Source organism: Pithys albifrons, chromosome 7, assembly GCF_047495875.1.
Source record: "Pithys albifrons albifrons isolate INPA30051 chromosome 7, PitAlb_v1, whole genome shotgun sequence".
Taxonomy (NCBI): Eukaryota; Metazoa; Chordata; class Aves; order Passeriformes; family Thamnophilidae; genus Pithys; species Pithys albifrons.
Window position 1 is genome coordinate 47,868,815 of NC_092464.1, and position 20,076 is coordinate 47,888,890.

At 42.4% G+C, this 20,076-nt stretch overlaps 1 protein-coding gene across 4 annotated transcripts in view; it reads right to left on the reverse strand.

The window, feature by feature from the left end:
* Nucleotides 1-18,287, reverse strand: part of AOAH (acyloxyacyl hydrolase) — a 79,620-nt gene extending 61,333 nt beyond the window's left edge. The window contains exons 1-4 of one of the 4 annotated variants that reach the window (XM_071561413.1): nucleotides 18,235-18,287; nucleotides 17,919-18,102; nucleotides 14,663-14,817; nucleotides 976-1,071 (exon numbers count right to left, since the gene is read on the reverse strand). In XM_071561413.1, coding sequence (XP_071417514.1) covers nucleotides 976-1,071; nucleotides 14,663-14,817; nucleotides 17,919-18,028 — 361 coding nt within the window. In that variant the 5' untranslated portion in view covers nucleotides 18,029-18,102; nucleotides 18,235-18,287. Of the gene's footprint in view, nucleotides 1-975; nucleotides 1,072-14,662; nucleotides 14,818-15,200; nucleotides 15,427-17,918; nucleotides 18,192-18,234 lie in introns of those variants that run through there. The other 3 variants (XM_071561414.1, XM_071561416.1, XM_071561415.1) reach the window with 3 other exon arrangements.
* Between the last annotated feature and the right edge of the window lie 1,789 nt (nucleotides 18,288-20,076).

Here is a 20,076-nt window from a genome sequence, read left to right on the forward strand (position 1 = left end):
ATTTAGAACAGTGAGGATATGACTTATGGAATAGAAATCAGATAAGCATCATTCTATCAATGAATGAATCCTAGCAATTAGCTCCCTGCTCCATTCTGCATCAGGAAATCCTCTCTTGGAAAGGAGGGAATTAATATTCTACACGCATCTCCTGTAAAACTAGGGTTTACAGAGCAAGATGGTTTCGCAAAGATACAATTCGTGAAATCCTATAAAAATGACTTTTTGATGAAGAATTCTGAGCCATCTTTTTACATTCGTAGTGTTAAAAAGATATCATCAAAGTGAGATTTATTTAGTTGAATAGTTATAAGATTAATCTGTGAGGCAGAAAGCTATCCTGGCATTCAAACTGTTCTCTTTTTAGGGGTGTGCATGTGGACAGCTAAGCTCCTTTGGGCAGATAAAATAAGGGACAGAAAAAGAGGAGTCTTACATATATTCATATAGAATAGCTATTGCTTTTTTAATTTGTAGCACCAGTTACACTTCAATAGCTTTTCAGTGCACACCAAATGCTCACATCTTATTCCTGTCAACTTCATCTCATATTTAAAATTTTGCAATAGGAGCTTCCTATATCCACTGGAAACATTTTCAGCTTCACAGTTGTTATAAAGACCCGTATCAACAAGAAGGAGTACTTGGGCATACAGTGAATCTATTCTTAAGCACCCAATAAAGAGACAAAGGGGAGAAAAAGAAAGGAAAGGGGTCTGCATGTGTTGGTGCTCACATGTGTGTGTTCCTAATTCAGCCCCATTCACTCAGACTTTGGGAAAAAATCCCAGGTCTGTAAGCATGTGAAGCCACACCACTGACTTTCCTGTAAATAGCAACTTCCTATCTCCCAGTCACATACATCTGAGATGCTGCACAAGAAGTGGGTAAACTTTTTTCAGACTTCACATGCAAATTTTTTATTAACAGAGAAATACAGCAGCACCAACACATGGCACAATACTTGGTACTTACCAGGTATGTAGTTGCACAGTCTCTCCATGGCTGCCTTGACTGTACTGTTGTGCCACTGTGCAAGCTGTTCAATTACAGACACCACAAGAACGCATCCTTCAAACAAACAAACAAACAAACAAACAAAAAGAGTGAATACGGTTATCTGTGAAGTGTGATGAAGCACCCTGTGCCACAAAACTATTTCAGGCATTGTTGGGCATTTCATTTCTTGAGATGCTCCATGACAGGAAAGTGTTTAAGAGGAAAAAATGTGAATTTCAGTCTTAATGCAAACCCTGCAAGTTATGACAGAGGATGTTGATGCCAGAGGAGCACACAGAATAGCCTGGCTTTTTACAGCACTGTGTGGTGCTCCTGGAAGAACGACTCCATTCTTTCAAGGCTGAAAATCAAGAAGTCAGGGGGACAGCCACTGTTTCAACTGCCTGCTTGGCCACCTGCTTTCTTGTTATTTCTCAAAAGTGAAAAGGCACAGGTCTGTACTTGATAGAACTCTTATACTGCTCCACACAAGCCACACAGAGAGCTACCAAAACTGGAAAACAAGTGGTTGTGACTGCCTACAGAAGAGACATCATGCCACACATGTATGTGCTCACCACAACAAAGCATCCATGGCATCATTTCTTCACAGACTTTCCTCTGGAGCTCAGCAGTGCTCAGCACACACAGAGCTTCTGGGCCCAGATACACATGTGCTAAAGCCAAAATGTCTTCAGAGTTCATTCTGCTCTGATTCTGTGGTTGGAAAAAAGCCACTTCCTATGACTTACAGAGCTGGTTATTTCTCATCACTAATCTGGGTGTGAACAGGGCTACAGCCTAATTTCTTCTTGGACTAGCTATGGTTGAGGCTCACAAAATTGCGCTCTAGTGAAGCGTTTATTGAGATGTGCAGCACTTTTCCTGCTGTTTTGGGGATTAAGTATGTTCCATGTGATCCCCACACAACAGTCATTCAAAATCCACATGATAAGCATTCACTTCAAATCAGTTTTAAAATGCTGAAGGCCAGCATTGTGCTTTCTGTGCAGTGGCTTCACGGTTTTATGAGGAAGACAGCTTTGGTGATGCAAAGTCTACCCACTGTAATCAGACCTGGCAGCCAGAGTGAGGTCCCTTCCTAGACTCAGAGGCTGTGTGAGACAGGAGGGTATCCCAGGCAGATAGGATGCCAGTTTCCAGCAGCCTGGATAAAGATTTCTTTTTGAAATCCCTGTAGCTGAAGTCTGTTTTCTCTCTTCTGCAAGAAATCTCAGCTCTCAGATTTGCTCTGACACAGTCCAGAAATGGAGGTGAGCTGCAGCAATTTGATGTGGCTGCAGACACACCTTTTTCCAAAGCTCAAGAGCATGAATGTTCAGATTTTCAGACTGGCACAACTCTTCAAAGCAAGCTTTTAAATTCCATCCAAGCAGCTATATGCTATTAAATCAAAGTGCTGTTTTTCAACATAAATAACTTTGATGCTTCTGTGGATCCAGTAGCAAGTAAAAGAGGAGGTAGTACAATTGAAACTCACTGTAAGACCAGTATTTTTGAGTCTTCTATTACTTCTTCTACCTCAAATACAGTAATCCAGTGGAAATTACAGTGAACTTGTCACCTCTTTTGCAGGGATAAAAGCCCACTTCTCCATAGTTATTAAATAAAATACTCATTCAAGATCTTCTGCAGAATGATTTATAAAGCATGCTAAGAGCCATTACCCCCAGTCAGACTAAAAGAATAAGAGAACAAATGGAGACAGAAAAAACCAAGGAAATTCTTTCTTCCCTCTCCCCCTCCTTTCTATCCACCCTCACCTCCTGCCCCTCCAAATAGCCAGAGGCTAACTGGCCCAAGGAATTAAGAGCTCACTGAAAACAGTAACTCATAAAGAAAAGAGTACAATAATAAAGACCTAAACAAAAAATAAAAGGACATCCAAGATGAAGGGTAAAGCATGCTCAGGACTTGGGCTCAAAAACCAGACCATCTGGACCAGTTTTAACCACTAGCAGGTGCCTCAGCACAGCCTTATCATAGAATCACAAAACTGTTTGGGCTGGAATGGACCTTCAAACTTTACCTAGTCCAAACCCTGTTGCAATGAGCAGGGACATCTTCAACTAGATAGGGTAGCTCAGAGCCCTGTTCAAGCTGACCTTCAATATTTCCAAGGGTGGGACAACTACCAACTCTCTGGGCAACCTGTGTCAGTGTTTTACCACTCTCATTGTAAAAAACTCCTTCCTCATATCTAAAGTAAGCCTCTTTTAGTTTAAAACCATTCCCCTTGTCCTATCCCGTGCCCAGGTGGTGCTTGTGCCTGTGCTAAGGAAGAGTCCCCAGAGCACATTTTGATGAGTTCAGTGAGTTGACAGTGAGTTGGGGGAGAAGGGGGAAGCTGAGGAGTGAAAGATACTTCAGCTGTTGGGGTGCAAACCATGCCCTGCACTGGCTTCAGAGACAGAAAACAGACCCTGGCTCCTTTGCTGTGGTAGCATGGGCATAGCCGTGCTGGACTGACTCCATCCTGTAGCACTGAGATGGCAGGGCACATCCTCGAGACACACTGTAACACGTCTAAAAGGCATTACATAACTTAGTTCTTATAAGGCTATATAATTAACAACAAAAACTCCCCTTCCCCTGACTTCTATGTCTGTTTTATTTATGAGGATGGAGGCTCAGAAAATTACCTCAATGATGACTCAACCATAAAACTTTCTGTGCCTTCCTTTCTACTCACAGCAAGGTCAGGCGTTCACCTAATGATCTCCTTGTCATAGAATTGTTTAGACTGGAGCTGTCTCACCCACTGCAGCAGAAGGAAGTGTCTCCCATTTTGTCTGTGCTGGGTAACCCGGTGCTCCTGCACCTTCATCCAGGGTCTGTAGAAAAAGGGGCTTATGGACAAACAGCTCCAATCAAAAAAAACTTGGGCTGAGGATAAAAATATTCTTGGTGTTTCCATTTTCTCTGTTACACAAGGAGACGGTCTCCATTGAAGATGTGAGTTTCTCTCTCATGTTTATCAAAGTACCATAGAGGGAGTGAGAAACAAAAAGGCTATTTTTGGTTCAGTTTTGCCAAATAGAAACAGAATTATTAATCACAAACACAATCATGTGGGTAACACTACTCAAAGAGCAGCCTCCTGGCAATTAGATGAAAATTTTTCAGGTTGATTAAGTCAGATAGACACCTTTGTGTCTATTGAACCAGGCCCAAAGGGAGAACTGCTTCACACAAGGATTAACGGAGCCATCGCTGAGTTTGTGCAGTACTTAACTCAGTACCTTGGGCTACTAGATGCTATATGAATACAAATAACAATAATTATAGCCTGACTACTTGGGAAAACCCACAGAGCTGAACTTCAGAATGTTTGCTCTCATAAACTTGCATTCACTATCACAGAGAGGATGTTTCTGTTCATGCTATTGCACCTTCCCCACCTTGGGTACCTGCAGACCACACCCTGATTATTCAAATGCTCTTCCCCCCAAATGCATTTATTCCAGACAAAAACCCACTGCACTTCATGGGACAAGCTGATAAACAAAGTATTTCAAAAGGGTCTGCAGGTCCAGCTGGGGCATCCTCAGACACCACAGCTAAGTCTCTGGACCTGAATTTGGGAGTCTCCCTGCCCTCTTCTGGAAAAGGTGCTCCCCAGGAACACATGGCACCAACATGAGCCATTGGCTGATCTGCTCTCTACCAGGGCTTTTATCAACTGCCCTTGGTCCACCTCTCTTTACTCCTCATGGTCTGCTGGCACCTCTTCTTGCCCTGCCATGAGCTGTGCCAAAGCCTTTGATTTAGAGTGATGTCATCAGGAGCAGCTCTTGGGCTGGAGACTGTAAACTATTCAGGGAAAAAGGTTGAATCCTGTGAGAAGAGAAGAGAAATGTCTAAGGGTAATTATGGTCCAGGGAGCTTAACCCACCTAGACTCCCCATTTTTTTTTTTTTGATAAAAAAATGCCCCCTCAGTAACTCTGATTTGTCCTCTAGGGGAAGCTACCTCAGGTACTGGGCTATAGGTAAAACTTCAACAGATTAGTGTCTATAAATTCAAGTTAACTCAGATCATCCTCGCTCCTACTACAAGCCTGCTCTCTTTTTAATTAAATATATCATCTTCCTCTGGATTTAGTGGCAGGAAAGAAATAGTAACCAGTTATCCTATCTTTTAATGGGTTTTAATTCTTCTGGCTAAAAATGGAAAATAATTAGTTAGCTAAAAAGGGCAGGGGGAAATCCAATGTCTTTGACTGTCAAAATCTCACTGCTTTAATTACTTATGATATGTGCAATAATATAAGCTTTTTAGTACTATGGCTTCAGTAGAAAAGCATGTCCAGAGCTGGCCAATCATTACAGCTATTGCTTGCTTTTAATTTACTTGATATTTAGCTATGATTTGTTTCTTATCATGAACTGGGTAGATATAAGCCAATGTAAATAGGCTTCATCATTGAAAAAAGCTCTAAATTTTTTATAGTCGCACATGATTTTCTTTAGAAACAAGTTTCAATAAATTGACTCTGCTGTCTTACTTCAATAATGGGTTTCAACACCCTGACAGGCTGAAGAATGTTTTTTCTGGAAGAACTTCCAACACCTACCAGCCATCAGAAACTAGACTCTGGTATTAATAAAGTGCCTGTCTCTTCTAGCTATAGTTTGTGCCATCTGCTATTAATTTCGGAAGAGATAAGACAAGACCATAACCATTTTGCTCAGCAGCACTGAGGTGAAAACTCACATGTCAGGAAGTACTTCTCTCCATGTATTTGAAAGTAGTGTGTAATAATAAAATGACATTTCCAATAAGCTCGGGGGAAAAAAATCATACCCCAATAATAAAATCAAAGCTAGAGGAATTCATTTCTTAGCTGAGAAGCCTCTGGCAGTTTGAGCAGACTATTTAACTTAATCCACTTCTGCTGCACAAGTTTGAAAGGCTCTATAATTAGAATTATACCCAGGGATGTCAAAAAACGTCTGGGTACTGAGAGCTGCCTCTCTAAGTTTCAGATTTGTGGGTTCTCTGTTAAATTGGATTTCTTGCACCTGACACATCCTTCTTTGCCTTGCTTTGCTACATTTATGGGTGCTGGACTTCTTTCTCACCCCTCCAGCCATATCACTGTTCCTCAGCCATAAATTGAATGTACCCACAAAGCACAAGGAGGAAGTAAGTACAAAAAAGCAGCCTTGGACACAAATAGCTCTCTGCAAAGCCTGACAGTCAGGTGGTGGCCACTCTGTTTGCTCCCAGTGAAGCAGGAGCTGGAGCCTTGCTTGGTGAAGCAGAAAGGCTCTTCCTCAAAAATCTATCTGCAGCAGCAAGCCTCTGTATAAATGAATCCATCTATCACATTTCTGGCTTTATATAGAAGATGAAGACTTTACCAAAACACAGTGTTGCTTCTTCCACTTATAGATGATCCTAAGCTCCAAGGCATCTTTTAAAGCCTACAGGTGAGGAGAATCCACAGTCTGTCAGCAAAAGACAATATTGCTACTTCTCATGCAGATGCTGTTGGTTAGGCATAAAAACACCTCTTTACAAATTCGTCTCATCGAGTTCCAGTTCAACCTGGGACAAGAAATTCCTGTTTGAAATAAGAGCATTCACCTGGGAAGCTAATAACAAATCAGGATTTCTCCTCTGAGATGGGAACATTTACGTGAGATGCAGGTGCAGGCAGACCATGGTTATGCAAAGTTGCAATACAAGAAAGTTTTCTTTTTCATAGAATCATAGAATGGTTTGGATTGGAAAGGACCTTAAAGACCAGCTACTTACAGCCTCCTTCCCATGGGCAGGGACACCTCCCACTAGACAATGTTGCTCAAAGTCCCATCCACCCTGGCCTTGAACACTGCCAGGGATGGGACAGCCACAACTTTTCTGGGTAACCTGTTCCAGCATCTAACTCACTATATATTCTTTTCCTAGTAGTTTCCAATTTCTATTTTGTTTTTTTTTTGCACTGCTTCTCAGCACTGAGCTGATACTTTCAAAGGGTAGCCCTTTGTAACTTCAAGATTTCATTCCAGCATGGAAATGCTCAGCTCAAATGACATAACTGTATATGCAAAGTTAGGACAGTTATCTTCCCATATATAGCCAGAGGATTTATTTGAAAGGTAATTTAGAAATGGCTCTGAGTGATAAAGGTTTTTAACTCACACTTTGCTTCCTATTTCATTTACAGGGCTAATGTATTTTATAGACATACCGAAGTAATGGAATATAATTATAGGTATCCATTCAAATATGTTGGTGTATACATGACCCTTTCACCCTTAATTTTCTAAGTATTATAAAATATCCTGTACTTAATGGTACACTATTAACAAACCTGCCAATGGGCATTAAAATAATGTATAGTATATTGGCTAAAGAAATTTTTAAAATATTAATAACAATGCAGTGGTATTTTGAGTACATTTGTAACAAAATCAGTAACAAAACCAGCAAACCCTGGAATACCAGTTAGCATTTCTGTTGTTCATGCAACAGCAGTGAGCTACCTCAGGCCCCTGAACTTTACAGCTTTAGTCATTCAATACTGTTTTGTTAAGCCATTCAACAAAGACTCTGACAGAGGTATGACAGTACAGAAAATTCAGTTTCCATCAAGTGGAAGACTTTAGTACCATACCTGCCAGCCAAATGTATCCCTAGTGTTTCCTACATTACACTTTTAAGAGCCCTATTTAAAAAAATCTATAACCCCAGGCATTTCCAATAGAAATGTTTTCTCAATTAATAGGAGAGAAACCCATGTATGTATGTGTGCCATTAACAAATTTTTCTTTTCCAAATCAGGAAAGGGTATTGAAAATTTAATGAAGCCTGATTGCTGGCAGGGGAGGTTAATGTAAGTGGATAACTTCATCCTGTCACAAAGGTTTGACCATTTTAGGATTCTGGATGCACAAAGCTTGTTTCATATATAAGTTCCTAAACCCAGTAAAAATGATTGCCTTAAAGATAAGCAGAAGTTCTGTATAGAGTTAACATACAAAAAAGAGTGAGAGGCACACACATAGCAATCAGCATCCAAATAGACAATCAATAAATAAGATTATTAAAGAAAATTATACTGAAGGCAAGCATGAGTGATCCAAATGTACACGATCACACATATCTACAAATGCACACAGATGTGACTGTGTATTTGCACACACATAAATGCAGATGTGTTGGCATGCTGAGCATACCTTTTTGTTGTGATCAGTAGATATATTTACATTTTATGGTCATAAACTTGGGGTAATTTTGGAAATGACATTTTTACCATGAGTTGTTGAATAGTTGCTTTAGTGTCTCTACTGTACTTATCACTCCCATGCCTGTTCTTTTCTATCTAAGTATAAACATAAGAAAAAATTGTCATTGTCAAATGTTGTATTTATTGTTGACCATCAGGCCAAATTTTGCCACTGAGTAAACTGAGCAATGTTGGTGAACTGAACAGAGGTGCTGTGGTTTGGCACTGGTTTAGCAGTAATCGAAGTCAATTCCCAGCCTTTCAGAGTAAAATACATTGTGGTGTTACACTGATACTGGGCATGGCCTTTTTACAGAAGTCATTGAGCTGTAAATTATACATTCTGTCATGGTGCTTCCCCAGACAATATGTGCACAGCCACTTTGTCTGAGCACAGTTGTTGAAAGCCTCCAACTCCATTTGGCATGTTCCATTGTGTGAAGTTATCAGGAACTCCAAATGCCACTGGTCCTGCTGCCACTCCACAGGGCATATTTCATCCCTGCACTCATGCACAGCTAGACAGAGGCAAACTGCTAGGGACAATGACTACCACGCAAATCAATACAGGTAGAGCGCTTTACGCTGCTGGTAGCACACAAACATCCCTTCTATAATGCAATCAGAGCTGAAAATATGTTTCAAAAACATGTTTCTTCATATGCTAGGAATTACGTGCTCCTGGCTGAATGGAAGTAGTGACCTGCAAAGGTTGCTGAGAATGGTATTATATTGAGCACAAAGATGGGGAAATTTGCTTCCCTGGCTGCTGACCCACAGGATCTCTGCTTGCTGGCAAAGGAGATGGAAAGCATTGCTGTCTGGCTGTATTGAGTGCTCCCGGACTAATTGCCTCGCTCCAAAAAGGGCAACCAAAGTTAATCGCCAGCAGAGCAGGGCAGCTGGATGCTGGGGAGAAAAATAAATGCTGCTATTTGCAAATGTTTCTTGCAGTCACAGCACCAAACCCCCAAAACACCAGCCTGAAAGAAGTCCTCTTACACAACCTCTGCTCTAGCAGTTGATCTATGCCATCTGGGCCATTTCAAAGGGGCAGGGTAGATACGGCCTCGAATGAGGTCTTCTACAGATTTCTCAGAAACTAATGACTGTGCTCACTTATCACTGTCCTTAGAAAATCTTCTTCCTTACCTAAATGTCCCCACTGGCACTCATTTCTGTTACTTCTTGCCCTAGCTGTTAAGAACTCAAGAATGGATCACCCTTTTAATGTTTTCAAGGACACATATGTCTCTTCTCAAGTTTTTCTTCTCTAGATTAATTAACTCTAATTTATTCACTTTTTTATAGCTTATGCTTGTTTTTCTCTGAAACCTTCTGTCACTGTGCATCATTCTTGATGAACAGTCCCAAAAGGAAAGGCTGAAATTCCTCTGAGGCCTTGTCAATGCTGAGAAAGGCAACAGGTTACTTCACATGTCTTGCAAGCTAATTTCTGTTCCCACATCTTAGTGTGTGCCGTGTGTGTGTGCTCTATGACAGCATGCCATCGTTGTGCCACCACAGGCCCAGATGATCTTCCCTAGGGATGCTACCCAGCCAGTCCTGCCTCATCTGCTACATGTGTCATTGTGCTGAAGTGCCTTCAATGTTCCCATATTGAAATTGCCTTTTCAGGTGCAAGTACTCCAAGTTGTCAGGATTGTTTTGAATTTAATTCTGCCCTTCAATGTACTTGTAAACAATTTCAGCTTTATATGAGCTGTCAATTTAATAGCAAAAATTTCATTATCCTGGGTAGTGAAAATATGGAATGATAGTTTGTTTAAAAGAGAAATCCAAGGAAGACATCATTTTGTATATCCTTTTGCTTAGGGAGTGAGCTACTTGTAATTACTCTCTGAACAAGGCTATCCACTAGCTCTGTTCTGCCCTGTAGAGGCTTGATCAATGTTACATACCTCTCAGCCAAAAGATTACTGCTGAGGTAGTGCCAAACCCTTAGTAAAGTCCAGCTATAATATCTACTACTTCCTCTGTGTCTACATGCCATTATCTCATTGCAAAGAAAATAAGATTAATCTGACACTATTTTTGAAAGGTGCTTTTTAATTGTTTTATTAACTATGTCAGTATTTTTTCTAGGAATTTATGTTTAACTGACTAACCTACCATTCCCCAAAATTCTTCTTTGCTATGTTGCAGACAGCTGAGTACTAAAGTTCCCTTCTGTCTTTCACCGTCTCCTTCCCTTTCTCCTTCTTCCAGAGCAGCTTCTGCATTTCCTGAGGTTGCTTCAGGTACCTCTGGATGCAGTCAACTTTGCTAGAGAACATAACAATTTGCAAAATCCCCTAAAGGGCTCTGTTGTAACTCAGAGTGGTAGGCAATAGGGAATAAAAGCTTTTAAAATTAATAGAAACATTATTTTTTAAAATGTAGAAATATGAAGAACATGACCTCATGTATGACAAAATATTAACACCAGTGTCAGTCATTACCAGTTGGACTTTAATGTCTTTGAGTACCTTAACATTAAGTAAAACTTTGCTTGCACTGTGAAATGTATTTCCCTTATTTAACACATGGGAATGTCAAAGACCTGAGTATCTGAAGGGTTCATTCTTGCTTAAATTTTGAGAGAAAAATACACAGAATATCTTTTTCAGGATGCCATACTGAAACAGTCAGGCTGCACTCAGCAAAAGAATTTCTAGGTCTCATCCTGAATAAATCCCTTAGGCTGTACTGTTCGTCAGTAACAAACTCAGAAAGGAAAGCCAGACCCATCTTCCAGCTCCCAAAGCAGTGCACAGAGCAAACCTCACTATCTTTACATGAAGAAAAACAGCTTCATGGGCTTTTGCAGTCCCTTCCAACACAGCATATTCTGTGATTCTATGATTCTATGATTGTATGTAGGAAAACTTACAAAAGCCTTTTTATATACCATAATGAAAAAAGAGAAGAATATATCACATGCAGAGCATGCGAAAGGCCAAGAGGAAGGGCTGAGCTGATTTCACAGAATGTAAAAAGGTGGCATTTTTCCAGCCTGGGGAGGCAGGAAACACCGATGTTGAAAACAGACTGTCAGATGTTGGCAAGTTTTTCTCATGACAAGGAGAAAGAAAGACCATTTATCTGGTTATGGTTAGAAACTGCCATAGACTAGTTATCTTAGGTGGTTAGGAACTCCTTAGGTATACTACACTTGTTTCTGTGGCTGGGAGGATTATACTGGGTGCTTTTCCTCTCTTTGCTATAACTCAAAAAATCAGTAGTATTAAATACCTTTTTAGGGAGGAACACTCCAGTTGCTTTATTTGCACACCAAAAAGACTTTCCCTAAATGAAGCAGCCACATTTTGCAACAAAATGCAAAAAAAATTATGACTTTTTCTACAGTTACTGAGTTTGATTAAAATTCTGCCTAAATGTTTTTTAATACGACTTTGCTCTAAAAAGTCACCTTTTTTAGAAAAGTAACCATCTGAAAGCAGATGTGTTTTGACCAACCTCTCACTATGAGTTGTCTGAGTTGTGCAGTCTGCTGTGGCACCTCATTGGAGGCATACGCTCCTCTCCTCCAGCCCTATTCCATATCAGCATACAGATGCCTACACAAAATGCATTGGCAAGTATCTCCTAAGGGCAGGGGAGCCCCTTGAAGCATCCAACTGCTTTGCCAGTATGACCAGAATATACTGCGCCAGATGCTGGTGCCTACCCAGGCAACGTAGCTAGCAAGGAGAACAGAAGGAGGAAACAACCAAGTTGTACCATATTTAATGAGGTACCAGAGCTGTACTTTGCTCTCCTGTCATATCATTTCTATGTATTTCTTCAAGAAGTGTGATTGTTTCAGTGGAAAGGATTAATGGGAAATATTTTCTTAGTTTTGTTAGTGGAAGGCCATCCATTTTCTGACAGGCTTTGGCTACTCACATAGCAATCCCAATCATGCAGGTGGTAGACAAGAGTGATCAGAAATGACTATTCGTTGCACAGTCACCTCATTTCCCTCAGAAAAGAAAGGCAGATAACTTTGCAAGATTAGACACATAACCACACATTTAACTTGCATGAAAAAACCCATTTCTTCAATCAAATCTCCTATACGTTTGGCAGCAGACACTTCTAACATTAAAAATGAGATCAGGTATTATTAAAAAATTCTTCACTGTGAGGGTGAGAAGGCACTGGAACAGGATGCCCCACCCCTGGCACTGTTTAAGGCCAGGCTGGATGTGACTTTGAGCAACCTGGCCTACTGGAAGATTCTCTGCCTATGGCAGCGAGGCTGGAACTATATAATCTTTAAGGTCCCTTTCAACCCAAACCATTCTGTGATTCTCTCTGATTCTATGAAAAATTCTGCCTTGATCTATAAGGACAAGAAGATGCAGAGGAAGTTCTTACGGTTCTCTCATACTGTCTTCCCAGATGGCAAACTAAGCTAACAGGGTCTGGGGTTGAGCTGTTGGAAGGAAATCACAAGCTGATTGTGGCTTAATTTCCGCTTCTAAGAGGGCTGGTCACCAAATCAGATGCAAGAACTGATATTACCCCAGATCTAAGTCACAGCAAGTGCAACCATCATTCCCCCGTGCCTCCCCTTTCCTGCTTGAGATAACAAAGGGACACAGTCAGTACTTTCAAGAGTTTAGTTGAGAGAGTAGCTAATGAGCAAAAGTCCAGTGGTGGCCATCTGGGCCGGCAGCCACCAGCTCTCCTTGCCAGGCATGGCCCATGCACTTTTAACACTCTCCACACTTCAGTTTTATCTTGTAGTTTACAGAGGTGTGCACAGTCTGTTTTGGTCCTGAGTTGAGCTCACAAGGATGTTTTTAGCTGAAGAGACACCTTAGAGAGAGAAACTGGTGTGGGAGGCAGTGTTTGTCATGTCTCTTCACTGAACAAAGATGCAGGGGAGATGTCCCAGCAATGGGGCTGGCACAGGTCTCATCCATTTAGGAGGGGGAAAAGAGGACATGTTACCTTGCATAAGGCAACTTCAATGCAATGTGCAGTCAGTTTAGGAATTTAGAATTTTGCTGGGTCAACAGGATCAAAAGGGCAGACAACGCTCACACCTAACATTTGAAAAACAGCAATGTAAAAAACCCACAAACGAGCATGATCACTGCCCTTCCTGTGCCATCAAAACCGTAGCTGCCTAAAGATCTCACCATTAAACAACAAGATCTCACCATTAAACCACACCACTTCCCCTCACTCTGGCAGCTGCTCGGTCACTGCTTGCATGGCTGCCAGTCCAAACAAGGCAGCAATTTCTGCTTTTCAGCAGTTGTTCTTCCCCCACCAAGGGCTGCACAAGCCTCACCACCCTGACTTCACTCTGCTTTTGGGTCACCCTGCCTCACTGGCACCAAAATTTTCAGGGGCACTGTGGATGGCTAAGAGGAAAGGCAAAAATCTGCTCTTATCAAGATTAGGATTATTATTTCTAATTGTATTCCTTGAGCCACAGTGAAAAGAACTATTTCCTTCTGAAGGATGGAGAGCTGTGACAGGGTTTATATTTACAGCACAAAAGTGCCCTGGGAAACTAAAAATATCATGGAATTATTTAGGCTGGAAAACCCCTCTAGGATCAACAAGTCCAAATGAAGACAAAATAATTTTATTGTAATGCATAAGATACATCCATATTTTCACATTTGCACACATAAAAGATATAAGCTCCCACCTTTCTGTAGGAGTGCCATGCCAAAGTCATTTCTGGTGCAAAGTTTAAACTGATTATGGTGTCACCAGACTTGTTTTGGGAAACATTTAGCCAGCTGAGGACAACTCCAGCTATAGGTATTATGGAGATCACCTCAGTCACCACAGTCACATGAGATGGGGGCTGCCCACTTAGTACAGGTTGTGCAGATGTGTGCACTCACAAAAAGGAAAGGAAATGTGAGGAAACAGCCTTTGCAACTTCACTATTCAGAGATGACCATCCAGACCACAAAGCTCTCTGGCCCATATATGGACCAACCACTTTTAAGAATAGTTTCCCAGGCAATGAAGTCAGTGAGGAGACCCTGGGCAAGTCTGAAGGGAATCTGCCTTCCTGCAGTTATGGAAAATGCATCATGAACCCTAACAAATACAAGGACCTCATAACATCCTGTTTCTATCTCCTAGACCCACAGACATCAAACCCAGCTTTTCAGATGCTGTTCCCCACAGAGAAAAACATGAACTTTGGGAAGTAGCCACTCAAAAACAAAATCATAAAATAACTCCAGACCCCATGATGGCCTTGCAAAATCTTCAGTGATTGTTTCACCAAAGACTACAAGTATTTTGCAGTACAGCTGTTGAAACAGATAAAGAAGGGATTTATGGTGTGCATAGCAATTCTCAGCTCACCAGTGGAGTAAAAAATGAACAAGTCCAGCAGACAGACAAAACCTGGATACATACCAACGCAGGTCTGTCCTCTGTACAGCCCCACGGGGAGCGAAGGGGGTGGTGGGTCATTTTTATGGGGTAGAGGGGAGGAAGAAGCAGCTTTCGGCAGAAGCAAGAGCCAGAGGATGCAGAATAAATTACGGAATGTTTGCCTGGGGCCCTTCATCCTAAGGAAGGAAAAAAGGAAGAAATCAGGCAGGAAGGGTGCACATGGCCTTGCTCAGGGAGCATCCTACATTCCTGCAGCTTGAGGTGAAAGGAGACTTGCATGCCTGTGTAGCTGTAAGTAAAGCAGGGACAGATTCCCAGCTGGGGACACAGACTCTGCCCTCTCAGGGAGTCCATGGAGGATCCTGCACTCATACATCACAGATGCTCTCCCAACCCCTCCTCTTTGCATGCCCCCTCAGCCCCTCTCAGGCCCTGCCACCCAGTAAGCCCAGCAAGTCCCACACACCCTGACACCCTGTGACCAAACTGGGAGGTGACCCCATGGCTGGTCTCCACTCCCCCACGCGACCCCACTGTCCCACGTGTAGCTCTTCCCAACCTGCTGGCCTAGGAGGACCAAGAGGGTTGGATGCACAGCTCTGGCTCGGCGCTGTCACGTCTCCTGCAGTAGCAGCGAATGAGTAACGACCTTGAACCGCAGTAGCTGCGGGAGCCACTCAGCATTAATAACACAAGACACTCCTCCCCTGAACAACTAGGGTTGCAAAAAGAAAAAAAAAAGAAACCAACTCTGCAAACCCTTCCCCCCTGCGCTGTCGCTCCTGTGCCTGCCTTCACAGACAAGAAAAAACATCTCTCTGGCTGCTTCTGTAAGATTTTTGACCAGGGTTTCCGTTTGGGAGGACTGGGTGTGAAAAATGAGAAGCTGCTCGAGCCAAACCAACAGGGGCAGGAGGGACGGGGGTGCCATGCTGGAGTTTTGCCGGGGCTTTAGTTCTGCTGGGACTGAGCCATGGGGATGGGGAAGAGCTGCCAGTGTAAGGGCAGCATTGGGGCCTGACCCCTGTTCTCGTCAGCTTTGAGTACATTCACTTGCAGCCCCCAGCTGCCTGCAAGGCTTGAGAAATCCTGAGCTGCTCCTACTTCAGCAGTCACAACCTCTAAAGGTTTCCGTGACTCTTTGTTTTTTTCAGTCTCTCAGATAAGGCAGAAATCAGTTGCTCCCCAGCCTGAAGCAAAAGCAGAGAGTAAAACATGTTTAAATGACGTTGCTTCAGAGGTGGAACAAGTCCAAACATCTACATCCCAGACACTGTGTCTTTTTGTACAACCCTGGGCAAGTCTCTTACCCTCCCAGTGGGCCACGGGTACTTGTTTCCTTTCCACTCCTTGCCTGGCTCTTTCGGAAATGGGCAGGCTGTTGACATGGTTTGCTAAAGGACAATGAGGAACCTGTCTCACCTGGTATCTCTACATGCTTCCCAGGAATAATTAAAGGAGATTTATAAATGGTGCTGTAAAAGGAGAACTGGAGGCTCTATTAAAATTCCTGCCAATCCCGACAGATCAACATGATCACATAGGGATCATATCCACTTTAGTATTTAATATGTTTTTTGTAAAGCAATTCTTTGCTTGGGAGCCTGAGTTATGACTTTTTAAAGACAGTCCCAGAAAGTTTGCCTTAACTATGACAAGCAGGATTTGCCTTTTGCTAATGATAACATAATCCAGTTGCTCTGGGGAAAAAAACCCCCCAACTTTAAAATCTTCAGTATGAATACAAATCACTTCATATCTCCATTCTCTAAGCCAAGCTATTGGCTTTCAAAGATATGCTTTTCTTTGAAAAAAAAAACCAAAACAGGGATAATAGCTGTTGCCTGAGTTTTGCAGAACTCTTCCTGTTTATCATTCTTCCTATAGCTAGCAATGATGGTTTTCTTTCTTTTAACAGCAGATAAACAATAATCGTAGTGCAAAGTACCTTATCCATATGCCAGTCCTACTGAAATCTGCAGGATGTTTTTCTTAATGCTGTAAAAACTTGCTATAAAAAGACACTGTGCTACAGCAACTGCAGCTCCATTAAACCCTTTTTAACACACATATCACTTGATTCCCAATGACACTTTGAAGTCCTTTAAAACTCTGGATATTGGCTCATGAGCACTTGCTTGCAAAAGCAGAGTGCTAATAATAGGCAAGTAAAATCTTCCTAGCAGAGAGGTCTTCAGAATGGTTTCTGCTTTATATCTGTTGAAAACACAAATCTAAACAACAGCACTTATAAAGTATATAGATAGATTCCAAGCTGCTCCCAGGCATGTAAACCTGCAAAGTATGTAGCTGAAGCCTGTAATAGGTTGTGTTATTTTCTTTCATTTCAGGCTGTGGAAAGAGTGGTGAGATAACTCAGAATCGTGTGTAACACAGCTGGTTTGCCCTGTACCTTATGCATTAGCCAAGCTCTTAAACCAATTAAAGAAAAGTCCCAAAGCTTTAAAAATATGCAGTCTGGCCAGACAAATGAGGGATTTGCATGCTTAGATTTAGAGGCCAGCTGGGAAGGTGGCACCCTCCGGTGTGAAATCTTTCTCCTTCCCACTCAAACCAGATAGCAAGGCTTGCCTTTTGCCAAACAGATTTTATATTACTTCCAAGTCCCTAAGACAGTAAGACTTAAAGCTGTGTTGATGCAGGAGTGAAGGAGGCCAAAGACGCCTTTTAATCTCAGTAAGTGAACGAATGATGTTCACAGGAGGTAAAGAACGCATTAGATCTGTCCCAAAGGAAGGGATTTGATCATAAATGTTTCCATTACGTTTTGTACAACACAGGGAAGCAGACCTAGGACAAGAGTGACTTAGCAGGTGCTGCCTACCTAGAAACTAAGACTATCGCAGCAGGAGCAATGGGACACCAGACTTCTGCCCTCTGCAAAGCACCAGGGCAGAGAGGTGATGCTTGGAGTGTCCTTTGCCCCAAAAGGTCTGGCAGAGCCCCCCTACAGTTTGCAAGCATTTCTGTCTCCCCAGCTCTATTGTTTTTTCATGTGTTTTCAACCTGGGCTTGCAGCAGATCCAGCCAGGAGGAAGAGCTCAGGTAGGGACTGGGTGCTCAGGTCTATGCTTCAACAGGACTCAGGGTGCCTGGGTGGGGATTCTGGTGGGGCTGTCAGGGCTGTTATGGCCCATGACTGCCCCATAGCCCCTACACTTGCCTTTGGGGACCATGAGAGTCAGGCAGGTGCAGGAATGAACTGCAGAAATGCCCCTGGCAGCCCCACTAAGTACTTACCTGCAGCATTACTCACCTAAATAGTGCTGAGAATGCAATCAGCGTTTTGTCTCTCTCTGGGTCTCCATGCATGGCTTTTGAAGAGCAAGCAAGGACTGTGTAGAGCCAGAGGTGTGGTGAGAACATCCCCTCTTACAGATGGGAAACCCTCAGTGCCCCAGCAGTGACACAGCTCCACAGACACACAGGTCATTCATGCACTGCAAGGCAGAAGATGTGGGGTCAGTTGAACATTTTCAAGGTTGAATTTGGACCAGCAATGATGAATACATAAATAAATGCATGTGTAGATATCCATGATATACACCAGACCACACACTGTTGCTTCTTACCAAGGAAATGGGAGTGCCCACAGCTCCCTCCATTCAGCACACAGACAAGGAGGGATGTACACTGCACCCTCTGCAGGGTTAGAGCGAAATGATCAGCTGGAGGAAAGTCCTGTAACTCTGCAATTTTCTCTCGGGAAGTCAGGACATACCGAGGAGCTTGCTCATCTTACTCAGCTTGATCCAGTCTATGTTTCTTGGGGAATTTTGCCACACATGTGGGTCCACAGAGCTGAATGTCAGTTACCATATTGCCACATACAGGTCAGTAGCAAGTGTGATGTGTGGGGGACGCGCCACATAATACAGGACTTTGGCTGGGAGCCACCAAAGGCGTTCCAGGGCTAATGCACCATGATGTGCCACACTTGGTAACTTCCAACTCACACTCTCCAGCCACACCCTCAGGCCTCTCTCAGTTTTAGCAGAGCTGTGAGAAATCTGCACATGGGTGTGGCTGCAAAAAACCTGAGGCAAAGCAGGCAAAGCCAAGCCTGAATTTCCATGATGACAGACCAGACAGCATGAGGACACAGGCACAGCTAGTGAAGAAATACAATCGCTTAGGCTGTTCCCAAGAAGAGGAGTGTTACTGCTGGAGTTTGATCCACAACACTCTTCCATTTCTTGTGTTCCATATTAGTTCCTGACACTTAATGTACATTGGCTTGGGTGGTGGTGCCAAATAAGTGACAGGTTTCAGCCTCTACCTTTGCTGCCTCTGACAGAGATGCAATGGAACTGAGTTAGGGTTTCCGATATTCTGAATAAGGTCTTAAACACAATTTAAGAGCCACTCTTTTCCCATAGGGGACAATATGTGGTTGCCACTAGAAGTATGAAATGAGATAGGAGGCTGGAGTTATTCTCAACACTGCTTTCTAAAATGGGTCCCTAAAGTCTCGTAAATGTATACAGCAAATACACAGAAAAAAAAATCAAAAAGAAGAGTAAATGGAAAATACTTGCAAGAAGCTTGAAACCAGGAAAAGTAAGAATTAATATGTCATCTGACAGGATTAGGGACCATTTGGTTGAAAAAAGAAATACGAAATAGTCATCTTATGAAAGGAGATCAGCTGGCAGGGTATATTTGTCTATCTTATTCTGTCCAAGTCGCTGCACATATTACTGCACTGTTTTTCCCCACTCTTTGATTAGATTTCTGCTACATATTGATTTTTAAGATATATGCTTTTTTTGTCTCTTTGTCACTTTCATGCATGTGTTTTTATGATGATTAAATGTTATCTTGGAAGGCTTTCTCTCCCTCTCCTCTTTGACGTGCTGTTCAGTTCTTAAGGGAATAGACATAAGCCTTGTATTTTTGTGTCTTGAGAGATAAAACCTGCAGGAAGAAGCCTTTAGATCAAAGATCCTCTCAGTCCCTTTTTTCCCTTTTTATTTTCAAGACATTGTCCTCTGTGCCCTTTGACTCTGAAGCTCCCAGTGGTTTATTGCATTGGTTATTTTTCATTACTGCTCTCCGAATTTCTCTGACTGTCATAATCATCTCTGTGGTTGCTGTGTTATCACTGGCACGGCTGAACATTTCCAGAGCCCCATGTGGATTTGCGACTGCACCACAGCCAACTGAGTCATTCCCTCTGCCCCAGTTTCCTTATCAGTTGCTGCTTGCAGTTCAAGTTATGTGTCTGTTTCAGAGTCTCTCTCCATCTCATTGTCATTCAAAGCTGCAGGGAAAGCATTTAAACCAATATTTTCTTACACTTACATCCAAAAATTTGTTCCAAACTATTGCCAAGCTGTAGCTGAGATGATTACCCTTTATTCTGCAACCTTTAATGAAATTAACTGTCCCAGCTTGCAAGGGCTGTTGATATC